General features: G+C 43.0%; 1 protein-coding gene across 3 annotated transcripts in view; it reads right to left on the bottom strand.

Annotated features, from left to right (window-relative positions):
• Positions 1–970: 970 nt before the first annotated feature.
• The window catches only part of Mitf (transcription factor Mitf), a 41,213-nt gene continuing 20,797 nt past the window's right edge, over positions 971–21,386 (bottom strand). For all 3 annotated transcript variants that reach the window (XM_076764100.1, XM_076764098.1, XM_076764099.1), the window contains 4 exons: positions 10,783–10,972; positions 10,390–10,465; positions 6,904–7,183; positions 971–2,390 (listed from right to left, as the gene is read on the bottom strand). In XM_076764100.1, the coding sequence (XP_076620215.1) occupies positions 2,151–2,390; positions 6,904–7,183; positions 10,390–10,465; positions 10,783–10,972 (786 nt within the window). In that variant the 3' untranslated portion in view covers positions 971–2,150. The remainder of the gene's footprint in view (positions 2,391–6,903; positions 7,184–10,389; positions 10,466–10,782; positions 10,973–21,386) is intronic.

Raw genomic sequence — 21,386 nt, 5'->3', positions numbered from 1 at the left:
AAGTTACGTACTCTTCGTGATATAAGATTTTACATGCCACTGGAAATCTATAGATCGTCGGGGAAACCACTGTGACGACTGAAAATATAAGTAATTTTCGAGAATTTTTCGGGGATGCCATTGAAACTTTTTTTAACGAATGTTGAATGTATTCGAAAGGGTATTTCTTGAGCTGCTTCTGGTAAAAATTTCGTGCAGAAATATTAATTATTATAGACACGATAGGAACCGACGTGAGGGGCCTCCAAAAATTTGTTGGAAACGTGTAATTTTTCACTGCAAATTCCGAAACAAGAAATCATGCGATTTTCATACGTACGAGAACTTGACCACAGCAGAAATAATAAAAAACTCTCAATTGAATGTCGTGAAATAAAGTTAGTTTCAAGCGTTAGGCATATTTCATTTTTTACATCTACTAAAACTTTTGTAACTTTGCCAATTTCGCGAATTTTATACTTAAAACTTCAAATATTAAAATTTCGATTTTTTCAATTCGTCACAGTGATTTCAATTAAAACAAAATATCTATTAACTGGGTAATGTCTTTCTTTTTCGTAAATTGCTCTACGTGATAACAAATGCTCCCTGGTATGTCAAATACAATCGACGTTTACAAATTATTGAACATTTCTGTACAAGAAGAATACCGTCAATTGACTCCCACGCAAATGCAACGACAATAAACTCTTACTCTGACACAATTAGAAGACCGAAACGTAAACACCCAAGAGATTTACTATCATTCAAGTAAGGAATGTCGAACGCTATTATACAAATATTTCTAAAGAATTCCTAACATAGATCGTGTCTATTAAAAAAATAATATCTCCAGGTATTTCTTTAGGAAGTCAAGTCGCTAGAATAAGATTCTATCGCGTCGTAAAGGCGAAGGAGGCGTTTAAGAAAGGGCTAAGAGAGAAGATTTCGGATTGGAAAGGAGGGGGCGCGAAAAGAAAACTGCACTCGGTTTCCGTAACGTCTCTTTATATACTCTGGAGTTTCTCGCGATCGCCGACGAAGAGATTCGTTGCTCTCGTGCGGTTCGCGCGGATAACAATGAGCGAATGATAACGCGTCGACGTGGTAAAACCGCGACAGTTAAGAGTTAAAAGGATCACAGGGCGACGGCGACGGCGTACCGGTAAGAGATCAGAGCCCTGACGCGGTTTCTCCTCGTTTTTCGAAAAAAGAAAGAACTTTCCGACGACGAGGGGATCACGAAACGAACGAGACGGCCGTGTAAAACTTGGAAAGGGGGAGAAATCGAATCGAGGCTCTCGAAGGCGAATGGTTTACGAGCGACGCGCCGTCCACGCCGCGCCCCGTCGCAAAATACTTCCGAAAATATTTCTTTCTTTTTTATACGTATATTTGTTTCGGCGAGCAACGCGCGTCGCGACATCGCTAAAATTTCCTCGCCTCCGTTCCTTTTGTTTCGTTAATTGCGCTTACGCGCGGTTACGTATGTACAATGGCGCTCGTTTTCGAGAAACGTTGCGCAACGGAAACGAACGCCAGACTCCGGGGTTCGTCCTCGTCCCAGATCTCGACGCGTTTCGATCTTTCTATCGACGAGCTGCACGGAAAGGAACGGGCGACGAAGAGGAGGGGAGGCACGAGCTGGCGACAAAATCGATCTAAATCGCTGTTTTCCAGTGACTTCGCCCTACCCTCCTAAGGCAAAATATTTGGAAATCGATCCGTTGCCCGTGGTCCGCGTCGTTTCGATCGTGGGACTCGACGAAACAAAATGGAGGCATCTTTGGATAGATTTCTCGTCTACTGTTGTCCGGAGTCGACGAACTCGCGACCTGCGCGAGTGCTCGTACCGTGAAGATTCGTTGTGGAAGCTCGCCAGCCGAGGTTACCAGCGAGCACCGACCTTGGGAAATCGTACGATCGTCGTCGAAGGTAAAATTAGTGGTCGTGCAACGGCCTGTGGGGCACACGAATGATCCGTGTTCGCGTTGGAACGAAATTAGGGGGAAACGCCTGCCGGGAAGTACGTTCTTCCTGGGGGCTCGTGGAAGTAACGGCCAGCCGTTAAGGGTAAAGATGACCGTGAATCGTATTTTCTCGTCGACCGGAAACGACGTTGTACGCGGCACTCGGAGAGTTTTCAGGGGTGTAACGCGTCGATCGAGATGCTACGCGACAATGTCCATGTCCGAGGACGAGTTCGGCGTGGTCGGTGCCAGGCTACCGAGGGTGTCCTCGTCCGGTAGCCCGTGTTGACATCCTGCGGGGGCGGGACTCAACGGCGGAAGGTGAGGCGAAGAGAGCATCGGATCGCCACTGTGTATCGGGCCGCTCACGTCGTCCTCCATCAGATCTTCGAGCTGCGACATACTCAAACTCGTCGTCTCCTCGGTCACCAGCTCAGGAATCTGTCGAACAACCAAGAAGATATCTTCTTGAAATTCATTTATTTAATCATTTACTTTCATTCTTATTCATGAAGCATCGTAAAACTACTCTGGGGTCCTTTGAACGATTCTACTTGCGTTTGTGGGTATTGTAAATTTGAATTTTTGCGGTAGTTTTACTTTTTATTTTATTTTTTCGGAAAAGAAGTTCATTTTGAATAAAAATAGAGTGTCTGGGCTACTCATTCTGTGAGTGACAAGTAGTATAAGGCGAAAAATTTTAATGGGAGATTCTAGAGGCTAAAATAAGACGAAAATCAGGAATACCAATTTTTTGACTGAGGCTTCGTTAAAAAGTTATTAAAAAATTTTAAATCATTCTGAAAAAATTATTTTTGGTTGCGGGGCTGAATTATAATCATTTTTTGTGAATACACATACCCCTGAAATCCTACCCACTTTCCAGAAAAAAATTCGAGAAGGTGTGAAATTTTTCGACGGAAAAAAAAATTTCAAATCGTTCTGGAAAAATTATTTTCAGTTGCGGGGGTCAATTGCAAGCATTTTTGGTCAACAGACATACCCCCGAAATCCTACTCAGTTTCGAGAAAAAATTTCGAGAATTTTTTAACGAAGCCTCCATCAACAAAGTGGTATTCTTGATTTTTGTCCTATTTTGGCCTCTAGAATTTCCCATTACAATTTCTTCCAGGGGTGGCCGAACACCCTGTATATTAAATTCAACACAGTTTTACAGTCAAGAGGTGTTTACAAAACAAATCTATTCTTTTTGGTGGTCATTTTTTGTACGAACAAATCTAGACAAAATTAACTTAAGTTTGAAGAATTATTTGGAATTAAATCGTACGTCAAGGGGTTAATGAGATTCTTTGAAGGTATGGTATATTTCGTTGCTAGCTTTGAAAACTCGGAAAACTCGTGTACTTTAAGGGTAAAGAAAGATCAATCGTGGGAGGAATTATGAGTCTCATTGAGTCGGACATTTTGGTCAGCCCTCGCAACGCCTGGGACTAAACAAAGATTAATCGACACTGTCCACATCCTCTTTATTGATGGTACCATATTATTCTTAACCCTTTAACTCCCAACACTGGTGCAACGTTCATTTTTAAAGTGCATCCAATTCTGTCGCCGGTTAACGTTTTCGAACGGGGAGTTGTAGTTTTCGATTTAGAAAATTTTCTCCCCGTGGAAACAGTCGGTTGAAAAATTAGATTTTGCGACCCCTTTACGTCCTCCACAGTTTTAATTACATTTTGTCACTCGAGTGCTATTATTGTACCCGTCACTCTATTTATCTACCCACGTATCTAAGGATCAAACATTAAATTGTACTGTGATTTATTCTTTTAATAACAAAGAACAATAAACCACTCGAAAGATCAAGATCAGCTGACTCACGTCTCTCTTCAAGGTTGGAAAGTCGCGACAAGAAAATTTAAAGACCGAGAATCTGCTAACGTTGAGACACATTAAACTTCTTAGACACCATGATTCGGGCGTTTCGAGTGTAGATTAGAGTTCGAGAGCGACCGCGAACGATGATACGTGCTCATAGAGTTTTGCGTCATCAGCCTAACATCAAGAAGTCGCGTTCGAAATTTCGTACAATTTTTTATTATCGCTTTTTGGAAGAAAGTTCTTAGGACATATTTGTGCTCGAGCAGAAATCTATTTAAAAACAATACTGTCGACAACAATATTCGTAGCGTTAGCAACAAAGGAGCTTCCTTCGCGGCCACAAACTCGCGATAAGCTCCGCATCGATCACAACGCATTAAGCTCCGGAAACTCCAACAAACGTTTTACCACTTTTACAAATGGCACGTAACCGGGAGTAAAAAGCGTTCTCTCATAATTTTTCGAAAATATTCTCCGCGTCCAGGCGCGAGAACGAAGACGGTTAATAAAATAAATTTAACGGGTAGCGGAGTTCTGCGGAACTTTGTAGGCGAATGGAATAGTTTTTCTTACGTGAAATTTAAGATACGGAAAATTAGGAAGGAACAACGTCCTTCGATGGGGAATAATTTCTGTTCTATTTCTCGGCTAAGTGGTAAAGTTCGATGATGTACGTCAACAGGATACGTGACGCGAGCCATGGACGTTATCAACGTTTAAATTTCGAGTCGCGGGGAAGCTGCTTACACTCCAACGAGACTTTATCTCGAACAATAATTCATGCCGTCTCGACGCTCCTAAACGTGCCATTTTATACGTGTTTCGTTATCTCTCGCGCTTAAGCGAATTCGTCGACCACTATCTGGGCCCAGAATTCCGTCGCGACATCGAAATTGCGACGAATCGCGACAGAGAAGTCCTAAGCATACCAGACGTCCCTCGAGCCACAGCTCCCCTTGAGACACTCCAAATTTAAACTCTTCCCTTCGAGTGGCGGGAGAAACATCGTTATGCTTAGTAAATAAAATGTAACTTCACCTTTTCAATTCAATTCTATACTTCTATACAATAGTTCGATGTTTCGTTCGATAAAAGAGAATCTGCTCGACTTCCGAGAATGTATAGCAGGTAGCAAGAGAGATTAGCCCTGGCAGGAATTTCCAACAGTTTCGAGTCAAACTCTTTCACTCGACTTTCGAAGTGTCTGCAATTAAGTAGAAATTAAACACGTTCATCCAGATCGATTCTCGTGGAAAGGTTTCGGGCCTAGACAGTCGCATCGCTGCGTTGGAGTTCGATAACAAGCAACGCTGGAGCTATTATCGATTCGACATTGAATTTTAAGCGGTAACTCCGTGAAATTTCCGCGCGTTCCGTAACGAGCCCGGAAAGATAGGATACGTAGTGCCTAGTTTCTGCAAGAACGCGCGTCGCAGAAAGAGAGAGACGCGCCGCTGGAAGGAGGATGACTGATAGGTTACAAAGGTGGAAGGGTGAAGGAGGAGGTGGGTGGAGGAGGAGGGAGTCGGGTACGAGACGCGGCTGATACGAGGCGAGGGGAGGAAGGGGATAGAACGACCGAGGACGAATAAACGAATGATTTCGTGGCTGGTAGTCTCGTAAGAACAGATGCGGATTATGAAACCACTCCCGAGAACGAAGCGAACGTTTATTCGGATCAAGGATCGTGAAACGATCGCCGCTGTCTATCGGCGTTGATCGGCGTAACCTTGAAAAAATTCAAACCCAAGTCAGTGTCGCGACTGTCGTCGTTGCACGATGTTGAATGGACTCGTGCAACGGTTGAAGGATAAACGCGATAGAGGAAACGTTTGAGTATCCGGGAACGATGCTGACTCGAAATACACCAATCTGACGTCAAATATCTATGGGACCTTTTTTGTAGGGAATTTGATTATCTTCCATTTTGTATGGAGCTATTTTTTACGTAGGGTTAAAGGGAAGCTGATAAATTGAGAGAATCTGATTTCAGTTTATCAATTATTATTGGAGCAAAAGGTACCTTGCGTTGTTTTTGAGGAACATTTAGTCGAGATATACGAATCTGACGCGAAATGTCTGTGGGACCTTTTTTGTAGAGAATTTGATTATCTCCCATTTTGTATGGAGCTATTTTTTACGTAGGGTTAAAGGGAAGCTGATAAATTGCGAGAATCTGATTTCAGTTTAACTATTATTATTGGAGCAAAAGGTACCTTGCGTTGTTTTTTAGGAACGTTTAGTCGAGATATACGAATCTGACGCGAAATATCTGTGGGACCTTTTTTGTAGGGAATTTGATTATCTCCCATTTTGTATGGAGCTATTTTTTACGTAGGGTTAAAGGGAAGCTGATAAATTGCGAGAATCTGATTTCAGTTTATCAATTATTATTGGAGCAAAAGGTACCTTGCGTTGTTTTTGAGGAACGTTTAGTCGAGATATACGAATCTGACGAGAAATGTCTGTGGGACCTTTTTTGTAGGGAATTTGATTATCTTCCATTTTGTATGGAGCTATTTTTTACGTAGGGTTAAAGGGAAGCTGATAAATTGCGAGAATCTGATTTCAGTTTATGAATTATTATTGGAGCAAAAGGTACCTTGCGTTGTTTTTGAGGAACGTTTAGTCGAGATATACGAATCTGACACGAAATGTCTGTGGGACCTTTTTTGTAGGGAATTTAATTAGCTTTCATTTTATACGGAGGTATTTTTTATGTAGAGCCAAAGGGAAGCTAATAAATTGCGAAAATCTGATTTTCTATTTATCAAATATTATTGGAGAACTGAGTCGAGATATACGAATCTGACGCGAAATATATATGGGACGTTTTTGTAGGGAATTTAATTATCTTTCATTTTATACAGAGGTATTTTTTATCTAGAACCAAGGGGAAGCTGGTAAATTGCGAAAATCTAATTTTCTGTTTATTAATTATTATTGGAGGTAAAAGGTACCTTGAATTGCTGGAGCTTGTTTCTAGGAAACGGTGAGTTGAAATATATGAATCTGACACGAAATATCCATTGAACCTTTTTTGTAGGGAATTTAATTTAATTTTCGCGTAGAGTGAAAGGGAAGGGAATTATTATTGAAAGAAAAAGGGTACCTTGCGTTGCTGGAGCTTGTTTCTGGGGAAGGTGTTGATCATGGTCCCAGACGTCGAGGCCCAATTGAAATCGGAGACTGGAAGCCCGTGGGCCTTGGCTTGCAGCTCCAGCTCCTGGACCCGCAAAAGCAATCGACGATTCTGGTGTTCCAACTGCTTATGCCTGAGCTCGTTCTGCTTCATCCTCGTCAGTTCGTTTTTCAACAGTTTTATATAATCGACAGAGGACTTGAGAATCGTGCCCTTGTTCGGTCTGACGTCCCGGACGATTTCGTAATACCTGGAACGAATCGTGTCACCATTACGACCGACTACGTTTGCATCCATCTACCTTCGTCGTCTTCGACGCTCCGAACTCAACGATTCTCGAACATCGTTACTGCGATCAAAATAATAACGCGATTGCAAAGAATTGCACGAATTTGTCGTGGACTGAGATGAGCTTTAATTTAAGCAAAACTCTTTTCATTTAATGTCTTCGAGGATACGCATATGTGTACTAATATTTAAATTATTGTAAATATTACATCACAATAGTAACCTCTAGAGTTACGAATGAACATTTAAATATTCCAATGACGCGACACGCTTTGCAGCAAAATTGATGAATGTCGTGAACGAATATCAATTTGGTCCCGAAGAGGATAATAAAAAATTCTTTTTCCCCCTCGAATGGATGTTGAAAATTAGTTTAGGAGTTGAAAGTTTGGTCCCGAGCGTTCGTATACTGTTCGCGTTCGACCTGGCCGAAAACTTTCCCTTTAATTTGGCCAAATAATCGACGATCGCGCGATAATTGGACGTGCAATGGTAAAACCGGTCGAAAAACCGAGGTCCACGAGTCGACGGAAACGGTGTCGCGTTGTCGATGTTTGCCGTGGTCGTTAGACCGGGACTCGTTTCGTTATCAGGTAGACGATATCTTTTGCCCGCGTTGGCCTACTCGCGCGTGTCTCGTCGCGATCCTCCTGCACCTCTCTCGCGCAACGACGAGTCTCCAAAGGAGCCCAGCCCTCTCGACGGTGCCTTCTTTTTCGCGCCCGTTACGCAACTTGAATCAGCAAAGCTTAACGCCGCCGGGAGTGCCGTAATCGAGCGACCGAGCGAACTCGATTCGCAGAAACTTTTTCACCCGTGGCTCCTCGCGACGAAAGATCGTGAATCGTTCGTCACGATATTCTAACTGGGTTTCGCAGTTTGACAAATGCATCCAAGGAAAGTTCGCTTGCCACCGGAGGTAAGAAATTTTGCGAAAGAACCTATGGAAACGCGTTCCTTTTCGGTCATAAAAAAAAAAAGACCGGAGCCAGCTTTCAACTCTTTCCTTCGAATTTTTTAAAAAGTCATTTTTAACTTGGCATTTTCGACACCGTGCCTGTAATCAGCGACCGCGATAGCTGAAATTGCGGTAGGAACGTATAGTTAAATTAATACACGGGAATTATTCGACCGACGGAATGTTTTTTCGTGTAGTTTGTAAATGAATTTTTTTACGTTCGAATTGCTTTCCTCGAATGATAATCGTTTGGTTCGAACATTCGACTGTTGAACTATCGGAATGTTGTGGCGACCGACTGGCGACTCGTTGAATGGGAGGAAACAAGACCAATCCAGGAAGTAGTTACGGATCGTATTGGATCAGACGACTCAGCCTCCGTAAGGCCTGCGACTAACCAAGGAAAAATCCAACTTGTCCGCCTTCGATTTTATCACACTTTATCAGGCTACATAGTCCAATCGATGCATGCAAGGCATTAGGTCTCGTAACTCGATGTTGAATTTTAAGAGGGGAGACTCGTGTAAAATGGTAGAACGAGTGATATTTGACAATTTTTACAACATAAAAAAATTGCCAAACGTCACTTCTCGTTTTACCATTTTACACGAGTCTCCTCCTTTAAAACTGCACTTTTAGAAAATTGAAGTTTTACTGCAAAGGACTAACTTGTATTAATAAACATTGAGTATAAGAAGCAGACCTCAGCTTTCTTAGAGGAAGAAAACGTTTACTGTTATTTATATTACCGTCAATGCATGCATTTACTGTACACCGCGAGTGAAACTCGAACCTATTCACCAGCCAAAATGGACCCTTTGCGTAGAATTTACCAAAAGTGCCTTCTACACCAGTTACCCGTTGAAACTTCAATCTTCCTTTAACCTTTTCCCCAAGGCAGTGCTTCCCAACCATTTTTACATCAGGACCCTTTTAAGAAAGGCTAGATACACTTTCTTAAATGGCGGAGATTCTATTAATATCGAAAAGAAATGAACTATTTATTCTCTAAAAAATTTACGAGTCACCAAACTTACGGTTCATTTGTTCGAAGCGTTTCGAAGGCGCCGGTCACTGGTGACCACCGTGGCGGTAAATGCATCGATTTATTACGAATCTTTCCGTGACACAGATGTTGGGAAACGCTGCTCCGGGAACGTACGCAAGAAACGCGGCGAAAAGCATCAAAGGGAAAAGAGAGAGTCGAAAAAGTCGGGGGAGGAGGAGGGGGTGGAAATTTTTTCGATTCTCCGCGAGCAGACAGTGACGTGAAAGACGCCTCCGACAACGAAAAATAGGAACAGATGGCCAACTCGTAAATTAACCCTACGATGTCTGGATGTAAGAAACAAGTTTTTACCGTTTTTATCTCGTCGGAATATTTTCTGTAAACCGCGAAAAGTCATCGACAAAAATTAATTAAGAATCTTTAAAGAAACAGGGCGAGGATGAGAAAAGCGTTTAATACCGTCCAAAAGAGGAAACGAGAAATATTCTTATTTGGACAAAAATTTCAAACCCAGCGTAAAAGATGGTTCGTCCGTTGCTCGTTCGATAAAAGTAAAAAATTCGTTGATTTAAACATTTCGCGACGAACAGACCGCGATTTAACCGTTCGCTGGAATAAATTGATACGCGTTCGTTTCATCGGTTATCTGTTGGAATAAAATTTTCACCGAACTCCGCGGACGAAAGAAGCTCGACGCGAGTAGCGTACCGTGTCTAACTCGTGTCACGGAGAGTTACGAACGGATAATAATGGCCGGCGGTAGATCGTCCAGCGAGAACCAACTAGGATAGAAAGAAACGATACGAAAACCGAGGGAGAGAACAATATTTATTACGGTTTACTTGTAAACGGCGAAAGAAACGAATGTGTGGTAAATCGATAGAGGAAAAGAACGATCGGTGCGTAAAAAGACGGATGAACTCGCGGAGACACTGACGAATAGACTAGCAACTAAAAAGAATGGCGGGGATCAGGGATGAGGAACATTCCGGAATTGGAAACGTCGTTTCACGGATTCCTCGCGAGACCTCAGACTTCGTCCATCGGACATTTGCGATTGCTAATGCAAGCACGATACTCAAATGTTTGGCTGTTAAATTTATCCACGAGTTTTGCGAATGGGTAGCCAACAAAACAAAAGACCCTACCAAGGGTGTACGAAGGTTTAAAAAAAGTCCTCGGTGCGGAGAATTGTACTCACGGGTCATTGGTTTTGGGCAAGAGGGTGCCAAGCTCCTTGATTCTGTCGTTGATGTTGAAGCGTCGTCGCCTCTCGACTGAAATCATAATTACGATCGATTGCAGCCACGGGAAAAGAGAGGAGGGATCTGTTTTCCGAGCAAATCCAAAGCGCCTCGAAAAAGGAACTCGATTACTTTTTTTACGGGGGGAAACGAACGATCGATTGCTCTCGATTTCCCGTTCGGGGCTGATAATGAAACCGCATTTCGGTCGAATACCGCGGTCGACCTGTTACGCGAATGGCTGTGCTGAAAATCACAGGCTCGAACGGATGCCAGAGACAATTAAATACGGCGAAGGGAAATTAAAGTCGAAGGGTTTAATTTTTTAATTCGACGTAAAATGTACTCACTCATATTATGATTATCTTTCTTCTGTCGGTCTTTGGCAAGGGCGTGTATCTCCGCCTCGGTGAGCAGCAGAGGCTCAGGCTTTATTTCTAACTCCGGAATATTCGTCAGGCTTCCCGGTTGTCCGTCCTTCAAACTGTCGCCCAAGGATCCGCCCTCGAACGACAGAATGTCGTCCAGGAGATCCTCCGCCTGCAATTACATGGTTTTAATGCGATTACCGATAACGCGATCACCAAGGAATCCGCCAACGTTCCTAATTACGAACGGGGAACGACGACGCGTCGAAATCAGTCGACTTCCGGGACGCGAGACGTCGAATAAAATTTCCCTCGTCAAACTATCTTATTCAACGATCACAATAAATAACAATTACCATATAATAATGTCTTTCAGCAACGGTGTGTGCTTTGGAATATTTGAAATCACGTATACGTGACAGTGGCGGACTACGACCGGCTGACGAACTCACGTATACGTGACAATGGCCGTCAACCGGTCGAGCGACTAACTATTATCGTTTTCCGCGCTAACTGTTATTCTTGGTCCCTGATTCGTAAACGAAGCGGGAATTTTCCCGTTTCTTCTTTGCATTCGGCTTCGTTTTATCTCGCTCGACCGCGCGTGATTCGCAACGAGCGTCGAGAGGAATCGCAAAGTGCCCAGCCTTTATGGTAAATAGTTTTGCCTCGGCGTACGCTCAACGAGAGAAAAAAAAAAGCCTTCCTTTCGACAGATAACGCACCTGCATCGCGCAAGCTGCTATCCGGTTTTATCGAACGATTCGCGATAAGTGCGCTTACGATCTAATTTCCCGACGGACGTATCTCGACGAGCCATTCTCGTTCAAAGTTAACGTTCTTCGACGGACCCCATTGTCCTTCTGGTTTTGTCGGGGCAAAAACTACCAAAGGGACGCGTAGGCCGACGTCTGACAAGAGGACGTCTGAAATGGATGGTTAAAAAGGGGCGAACTCGTGGCTGAAAACAGTTAGAACATCGATCTCGATCCTTGACATGGGCCTGTCTAACTTTCAGATCACACGCTAATATATTACTAGCGACGTTTTACCAAATAATTTTAGTTTCTTAATTTTTTTTAATTTATATTTAAGAAAAAAGAACAAGAACTAGCTCCTCTAGAGAGAGATTAATTTTTGCAAACGAACTGCTCATTGGACCTACGTTGATTCGATAAAATAGATTGTCGTTGACTTGAAATTTGATAGAAAACGCCATTTCTGTCGATGGATCGATCGACGAGAAGTTGAACGGAACGAGGCAAATAGAAAAAAGCTAACCGAGTTCGCGAGCAGCGTACAACGATTATGGTTATTCTGTCGCGTACGCGTAAGTGACGTAAACATTACGTAACAATAATAACCGACGCCTGTCCGTGGAAGAGCGCGATGATGCGGAGCTATACTGCAGACAACGTCGAACAGAAGGCAGGGCGGGGCGATATGGCGGGGGTGTAAGCCAGAAAGCTAAACGACAGAGCACGCGACGAAGACGGAGCAAAATGTGTTCTCTTTAGGCTCCACGAATTATTAGAACTCGCTTAAACGCATTTGAGACCAATACCGAGAATTCTCGTTCACACAATGGCGGCCATTTTTACTTACGTACAAACTCTAACCTCGAAATTATATTACGATGGAATTTGAATTATTTTCTAACAATGTCGTGATTAAATTCTAACTTTTAACGAGATTATATTTCTCCTCTTTACTAATTTTCAAGCCGAGGTGACTCGAATCGATTTTCACAGAATTTGAAAGTAAAATAGGACAGGATCGCGCGGAGAATTCTAAAATCGATACGCTCGGGGAATTAGTAAAAAAAAAAAAGAAAGAAAGAAGCTTCGCGTTGCGTATCCTCTTAAGAGGGAACCGTAACTCGACCTTCTCGTCGATCAGTATTCAACAAGCGTCCGCCATCTTGTTCCATATGGGTGAAACGCGTCATAGCTCGTAGATCGTTGACATCGATGAAAGAAAAAAACGAAGAAAATATCATCAAACTGTCGCGTTAGCGCTGCGTCATTCGAATCTCCGACGTTCGATAAACTCGACCGATGATCCGGCATCGATTCCGTAACCATCGGATTCGCGTAAGCGTCTCCTGGCCGGTGTAACCGAAGCAGTTTTTATGTAACGCTCCTGTTTGCGTCCGCGCGCGTTCGCATTATTCAAAACTTATCCTCGTAACGCTGACGCGAACACGTACGTACGAGGAGCAGCGCCACGAATAATTGCACGGCTTTCTGGAGTTCCAACGTTACGAAAATGAATAGTATTAGGAAACCACGGATAGTATTGTCCATCGTGAAACGTAATTTATCGCGCGACAACCGCGACAAAAAACATCACTCGAAGAATTGTGATTTACGATCCACCATCTTCCCGAAAACAATTATCGCTAAAAAATAAACCGCGTTCTTGTTCTCCGCAGAATCTGCTCCAAGTTGGTAGTAATATCATTTGGAATAAATAAATTACTCGATCGTTTCGTGCGAAGTGAAACTATTACCTCGATCCCATTCATAAAAATGGTGATGAATTATAAGAAACTGTAGACTAATTAGTAATCAAAGTGTCGTGGCGATGATTTACGACGACACAGTGGGTCAACAACTTTCGACTCGAAGAGCAACGAGGCTTTTTATCGAGGCGATCGGTCACGAGTAACCTAGTATTATTTTACCATTATGTAAATAACGCGTTTAATAAAGACCTTTGACTCTGACAAACGTTTCGTTCGGATACGAAAGTCGAAGACGATCGAAATGGAAGGTAATTCGCTGTCCTGAATTGCTGAATGGAACTCAATTAGCCACGGAACTTCTTCTCCGAGCATACTAATGTCTCACCTGCGGCGCTTCGAGACACGCAATTCGAAACGGTTCGTTTCTATTTAATAGCATCGCGAATATATAGATCTGCAACTATAATTATTATTACGCTTATCGCCGATATGGATCTATCGATCTATCAAGTTTCATTAACGCGTTGACTGGCAGACCAAATTTCCCTCGCTACAAAACCTGTTTTCAATTATTATCGCGATCCCATTAGCGAATCTATTTTTTCTCGAGAAGCGTAAAATTATTTCTTCCTCGTCCAGAGTATTAAAAAGCTGTATAACCTGACCGTAATCTTTATGCTTCCACCGTGTTGTTAAGCAAATCTCCCGTATTATGTATTGTGATCGTACGATATATAAAATATAGTCGTATAAATCGTAGGAATGTTAATTCTTCCTACGATAAGTTGAATCCTAAGTGTAATCCTTCGTTAAGGCTAATTTATACGAGATAATGCGTATGTTTGTCAATTCTGGTAGCAAACGTGGACTGATTTTGCTCGAATTCCAATCGATTTCTACGAGAATATAGAATTTTAATATACAGTTGAAATTCATGTACTTCGATGCAAGAATTCTGTTCGATTACGATGATGTTTGGATGTTTGCAGGTAGGAAAACATTCCAGTAAGTTCGTGGATTTTACGAACGGTTTCGTCACGATAAACATTTCGAACGTAATCTTTAAATACCTGGACGCGATGCAAGTACCGCGTATTATCGGTTAATCGACGAGTCGTCGAAATTGTTGACAATGTCGTATTATCGTTCCACGCATAGTGTACGTGTCTTTATTTGCGTCACATCGCTTCGCGTCGTATCGCATCGCGTCGTATCGCCTTGCAGCTAACATACCGTGTAAGCGAAATGCAACGACGCACGGCGAAACAAAACGACCAGACGACGAACAAAACTCTATTTCAGTGGTGTCGTAAAAATGTTCGCGTCTCTAAAGAGGAAATTATACCGGCGAACAGTAAACCGCGACTTTTAATATTCGCCTTCGTTTTCTTATTCAAATTGAAAAACCACTTGTGTTTTCTATAATAGTTCAAGATTCTGAAAAATTGGGGAGACACAATTTAAATTAGTCCTAAAGTTTGATGTATAGATATATGTTAAGTTCATGAGCTAAAATTTAAACTTCCAAACGTTGACTTTTTAACTCGACGGTTAAAAGAAGGTTAAATAAAGCAAAATTTGATGGGAAATAATAGCATTGGCGATGTATGTCAGTAATACACGATAGAGGCGCTGGTATGTCATGGCCGCCATCTTCGCGTCGCGCAGTATCCCTGACAACGCGGACGGAAGTGGAAGAATTCCACGATCCAAGCTCAAACGGCATCGATTTAAATAAAAAAAAATTCTTGTACAGGTATTCCAGATTTTTGTGAAATTTTAAACAGTTGCTATCGTCTGCAAGGCGTAATTGATACCTCGTGGAAAGTGAACTGTTATCTCCTAGAAACGGAAACAATTAGCTGCTACCTTGTACTAGATTTTCCAAGTAAACCTTGTCCGCCTGTTAGACGAATTTTGAAGCATTTTCACGCAGAGTTTTCGATGGAATCGTAATCGAGACACCAAGATACCAGATTTTACCAGTTTTTAAAGGCCACGCGGCTATTTTTAAAGTAAGAGTTTCAACCAGGAAAACGAGCATCCCGAATGCAGCTCATGAATAAATTAATTTACAATTGCTTTACATTGATTTCCGTTCGTTGTTCGTTATTCGAATGAAATTTTCGCTTCCGTGGCTGGAACGGGGTATTTCTTTTTCGCGTGCCGCGGTAACGGACCGAAGAAGGTGAAAAGAAAAAGCGAGCGAGCCGCGTCGAGGATGATTTCGAGGCAGTAGGTGGACCTAATTGACGTCGAGAACGCGAACACGTGTAGGAACTGGAGTTGCTCGTTATCGCACCCAATATACGTGTTAACGTGTAACTGAGCGGGTATGGAGAGGCGAGACGCAGACGTAATAATGAATATGTCCGAATGAATATGTTTATCCCAGCCATAGGCGACAATAGCTGCTCTGTTCTAAATTAGAGCACGCGAATATTATTTGCCTCTCCGACTGCGTTAAGTACACCGACGAGATCGAAAAAGTCGAGCGCGAATTCTCTAGATCAAACATTTTTTATAAATCAAGGACTTTGTAAAACATAAACAACAGCAGCGTGGAAGTAGTTCATTAGTCCATAGCAGAGCTTCTCGACGCAAATAAGCATAATAACGATATTTATACGAACTTTATGAAATGGTATTTATTTTAATTGAAGCAGGACTGCAAAGGAAATATAAAGCTACGGCAAAAATGAAGACTAATTATATAAAACATAATTTTACAGAAATAGCAGAGGGGATTGTTGTTAAATCAGAAAATCTAGGTGAGCGATAATTTTACGATACGTTCACGATTACAAAAGCGTTGCCCACTTTGGCGCTTTTGTCAGAATAAACCAACGAAAGATAAGAAATATTGCATTTCATTCAGCCATTATCTCATTATCACTGACAATATAACGTTTCGTATAAAAAATGATACATCCTCGTTCAGTCATTAAGCCGCGCAGAGAGCCTGAAAATTGTTGTTTTCAACGCCCAATGTAACCTACCAATCTCGTTTCCTTGGATACGAAATTGCATAATGCGTGTATTCGAGTGTTCCCCGCCCACGCAGGTTTAACCCCTCGAGTACGAAGCACCTTTCCATTTCAAACGATACTGCGGAGCTCGTCGTTCAACTGATTTTCAAAAAATGTAAATACTACGAAGTCTTTGTATTTGGGGGTGGTAAAATATTTCGTAAACATTGAAACGCACGAGTCGACGACTAGGTTTGGTGGAAGGGTTAGCGAACGTTTCTCGCTAAAAATCTTTTTGCAAACATAATCCATGACTGCCACTGTAACCCCGACTGTTCGTGATCGCGACCAAACCACGCGAATAAAGAGTAGATCGGAGATCGGTTTCCGTTTCTCGTAACGGCGCGTTTCCGCCGCCTCCTGGACTCGCGTAAGCGTCTGCTCCACGCAAACGAAGCCGTTTTTATGTAACGCTCCCGTTCTGCGCTCGTACAGGTTCGTTGATTTTACATCGGTTTTATCACGATAAGCGGTTATCGTCGTGATCGTTGCTATCTGCTATCTCGACGACCGTTTTTTCTTATAGTTTACGACTCTTCAATCGTCTTAAACCTCGTCGGACGAGAGTACATGCCCCAGTAACTGTCACTTGTAGTTCAAATCAATTTTTAGATCACTCTCAATCGCAACTGAACTATTTTATTTAATACTGACTTTTACTAAATTGGTAAACGGAAATCGTCTTTCCTTTAAAGCATTTGAAAAACAATGAACTAACGAAGGGCTACAAAAATTCTCAAATGATTACATTGACATGTATTAAATAATTATTAATGTTAAACTAAACAATTCTCGACGTCTATGTCGCCTTGAAAATTTCACCGTTAGCTTGCTAGGTGTTATTTTTATCGAGTATACGGCTGATGGGATCTGTTAATGAAATTGATTTAAAGTGGAGATCCTACAACATGACCGTACCTTAATTCCTGATAAATCTTCGATTACGAGAGTCAATATAAAACACGGATTTAAAAACGTTTATGGCCGGTATATCATAATTAGGGACTTACTCGTATCAACAATATTTCACAATTTATCGCAGCTAGAGCCAATACAACATTTTCTTTGCTGTGTAAACTGTTCACCCTCGATTTTCTTATTTCTTTACGACGAGTCGTCTGTTCCGTGGATGTAACTTCTTTTAAACGTATCAAATAGCTAGAGAAAGGTATAAATAATACAATTGGCATTCAAGTAAGAGACTCTGTTGCGTTATGTTGGATTTCAAGAACGGTAAAAATCTCAACAATTTTACGAAGGTCTGTGAAAAAAGGTACGCGTGTACCAACGTAGCGAACGTTTTAACGATACGTTGCCGCATGGATCGTGATCGGATGCGATTACGCGAACACGAGTCGTTCCGTAACTACCGGCTCGCTTCCGGCATAGAAGAGTACGAACACGCGTCTTTATCGTCCGTCTCGTACTCGAATCGACGCTTTGACGTTTCGCACGCGATAAGAAATTACCCGTAGACCGAGTTTCGATTACGTATCGATGCTCCATAGACGAGCATCATAGCTACGAAATATTTGTTCCAAACAACTCGAGAACACCCTCCACCATTCGCCATCGAAACGTTTCTAAGGCTCGAGCTTCGACGGTTCTTCGACTCACCTTGCATCTTCGAGTTATTATATTGAACACTGGCATCTCGTCGTGGCGGCGAACGCGGTCGAGGAACGAGGACAAAATTCGTATGCTCGGCGACAGCACGCGCGCACGCACGTGGCCCGAACGCGCCAGCGCTTCGAAAAAGCGAGGGACCGTTTCGAACGAGAAGAAACAGAAGCAAAGTGTTCGTCTAACACATCGTGAGAGTTAGAACCACGTTCCGTGTCTCGTTTCGTTCGGTTTCCATCCAGCGGCCGGATGGACGAAACAGACACGCGACCAAAGTGTTCAGAGATGCACCGAACGATCCAAGTCTCGTTTAGTTCCGATCTCATCCAGCGAAAGATCGAATCGTCCGAACGATCGAAGCGTCGTTTCGTTCAGCCATCCAGCACAGTTTTCTTTGGAGAACGGATTCTCGACGCGGACCGTGGACGATCCCCGTCCCGATCTCCGTGTCACGATCCCCGCGACGGTTCTCTTACTCTCCGTGGGTTGCTTTCACCGTGGCGAGGGTTGAACATCGACGACATCGATCCTGCAGGCGAGTCACGGGCGAGGATCGCGGATCACTGCTCGCGTGACGCGGATAATTCGAAAACCGTGTCGCGTCGACGATCGAGGGTGGCGATCGGAGAGAATGAGTGCACGCGATATCATATCCGTTAGGACCTCACGAGTAAGGGCAGCGCCTCCGTGGACAACGGCAACACGAGCACGAGCACATTTTTCGATGCGACGACCGAGATCGTGGCAGGCCTTGCGTTTCTCCTCGCGCTACTGCTCCGTCGCGACTCCGGCTACCTACGATTAAGCACCTCAAGGTTGCGGTTACCCAATAACGTATCTCTCGATCTCTTCGGGGCGTGGAGGGAGGCTAAACGGAGGAAGAGTCCGGGAACGCGGAGGGAGAACGACCAAGGGAGAGGAGCGACCAAGTCGACGGGCGAAGATAACTCCGGAGTCTTGGCGCGAAACCCGACCGGAAGCTACGTCACACGTTCCCGATCATCGGATATCTTCGACCCCCCCCCGGAAATTATTTATCGAACGACCTCGGTCGCCGGATGATCCCTGGATTATCGTCGAACGTTGTCATTTGGGTTCCCCCGGACATCGCGCGTGGAAACTTTTCCCAACAACTTTTCCTCGAAGATGGTCTTTCTCTCTTTGTGTCGACGAGACGCGCTCCCGGATCGCGATAACTCGATAAACGGAACGTCGAGGCGCGGTATACACCGTTCCCGATGCGCGGAAATCGTAACCTCCGGCGTCGATCGGTACGTTTCGGCACTGCCCGCTGCCGCTCGAATACAAGCCACGCGCCACGCGCCACGAGCTCGATGCCCCACGCCTCTCCGTTCCCAGATATCGGCCGTTAGACGCCCGTTTCCACCCGTCGCCGACCGCCGCGCATTCCGCTACCCGGTTAGACGACGCTCTCGTGTCGTCGCGTTCTGAAATCATCGTGTCGTCAAAGTTACCCGCCGGCAACAGGTTACGCGCCGACAGGCGATTGTGCGTGCCCGGAATTCCTCTTCCTTCCTTTTCCCGCTTTTCACCCACGATATTGTTCGAATTTTTCTCTAATTTTGGCGCTCCTCGCTCGTGTCATTAACTTAGCTAGTACGTGCTTTTGGAATTTTCCTTCTATTTTAATTAAATTGTAGTCTATGGAAAGTTTTGAAAATGTGAGCGCTGTTTCGCTGGTAACTCATCAGTCTTCCTAGCAGGTCATGTCTGAGACGTCGGGATATTGGGTAGTCGGTCGAGCGCTTGCGAGAGAGACGAGAGCGTAGCCCTCTGGTAGCGAGTTCGCGAGGTGACGCCACAACGAGAATGTGATATTTGTCAATTTGTTTACGGGATAAGAGTTCGATGAAACTTTTCGCCACTTTCTACGTATATTCTTTAACATTTCAAGATACAAATATCTTTTTTTCGTTATGTTTTATCGATGTGTCGACGGCAATCTAGCATTCGTTTTCCTTTGATCTCAAGTAAAAGATCGAACGATATTTTAAAAAACAATAGAATTTCTCAGTTCTCGTTCTTCTGCGGTCTTCAAAAATTTCCCTGCTCGTCTTTCGTCGATAAGTTTCTCCTTTCCTTCCCGGCGGGATTATGAATTCCGGTCTCGCGCGCGACGAACGTCGGGCATTCGATTGCGTTAACCGAGTTGGTTTCTCCGCAGGGTTAACCGGGTTTTCTGACGTGGCCACGAAATATCGCGCGCGACAACGATTGCGTGCAACGAGAGGCGCAATAAATGGGAAGAAACTCGAAGAAGGTTTTCGGCTTGTGGAACGTGTATCATCGATATCGTTCTGTCGAAAGGAAACCTCCGTGAACGTGACATCGGGTAAATTGTAGCGTCCCGCTGGGGGAAAAAATGATCTTCCGTGCGAGCCGTACTGGGTCAGACGTCACAGTCAGCCTTCGTAAGGCAAACCTACTCAACGATGGACTCATTCTACTTACTCGTAGTACCGTATTCCCTTTCATCCAACGTGCCTCAGTTATACACTGCTATACACGGTTTGTTTAACTTTGTTGACACAGTGTATTCTTTTTTGATAGATAACGACAAATATTGGAATTTGTTGAAACTGATACTCTTTTCCAATAGTGTCGTTAGGATTAATGCAATCTAAACTACTTGTTGAAACTGTTCTTTTCTAATGGACAATGCCCCCTGTTAAAATAGATGCTACTTAATATTGAAGTAGACTCAACATAAACAGATATTCTTTTTCAATAGTATCGTTAGGATTATTACAATCTAAACTACTTGATGAAACTGTTCTTTTCTAATGGATAATGCCCCCTGTTAAAATAGATACTGCTTAATATTGAAGTAGACTCAACATAAACAAATATTCTTTTCCAATAGTGTCGTTAGGATTAATACGATCTATTTGTTGAAATTATTCTTTTCTAATGGATAATGCCCCCTGTTAAAATAGATGCTACTTAATATTGAAGTAGACTCAACATAAACAAATATTCTTTTTCCAATAGTATCGTTAGGATTATTACAATCTAAACTACTTGTTGAAACTATTCTTTTCTAATGGATAATGCCCCTGTTAAAATAGATGCTACTTAATATTGAAATACATTCAACATAAACAAATATTCTTTCCCAACAGTGTCGTTAGGATTAATACGATCTACTTGTTGAAACTATTCTTTTCTAATGGATAAAGCCTCCTGTTAAAATTAATAAACACTGCTTAATATTGAAATACACTCCACATAAACAAATATTCTTTTCCAAAACAGAATGTGCCCACCAAAATTAGTCCAATTAACCCTTTCATTAAAACAGGATGGTATTTTTTGTTTTTTCAACGAATTCAGGTGGGAAGCAGGATGTTATTATTCCGACGTTGGTCGAGAAATGGCAGGGGAGCAAAAAGCTAAGCCCATCGTTGGCTCTTTTTGTCTCCAGAAGTTGTAACGCTCAGCCACCC

The sequence above is a fragment of the Colletes latitarsis genome, chromosome 4 (assembly GCF_051014445.1).
Source record: "Colletes latitarsis isolate SP2378_abdomen chromosome 4, iyColLati1, whole genome shotgun sequence".
NCBI classification, from domain to species: Eukaryota; Metazoa; Arthropoda; class Insecta; order Hymenoptera; family Colletidae; genus Colletes; species Colletes latitarsis.
The sequence above is the reverse complement of the archived record's forward strand: the minus strand, read 5'-3'. Positions and strand labels throughout refer to the sequence as shown.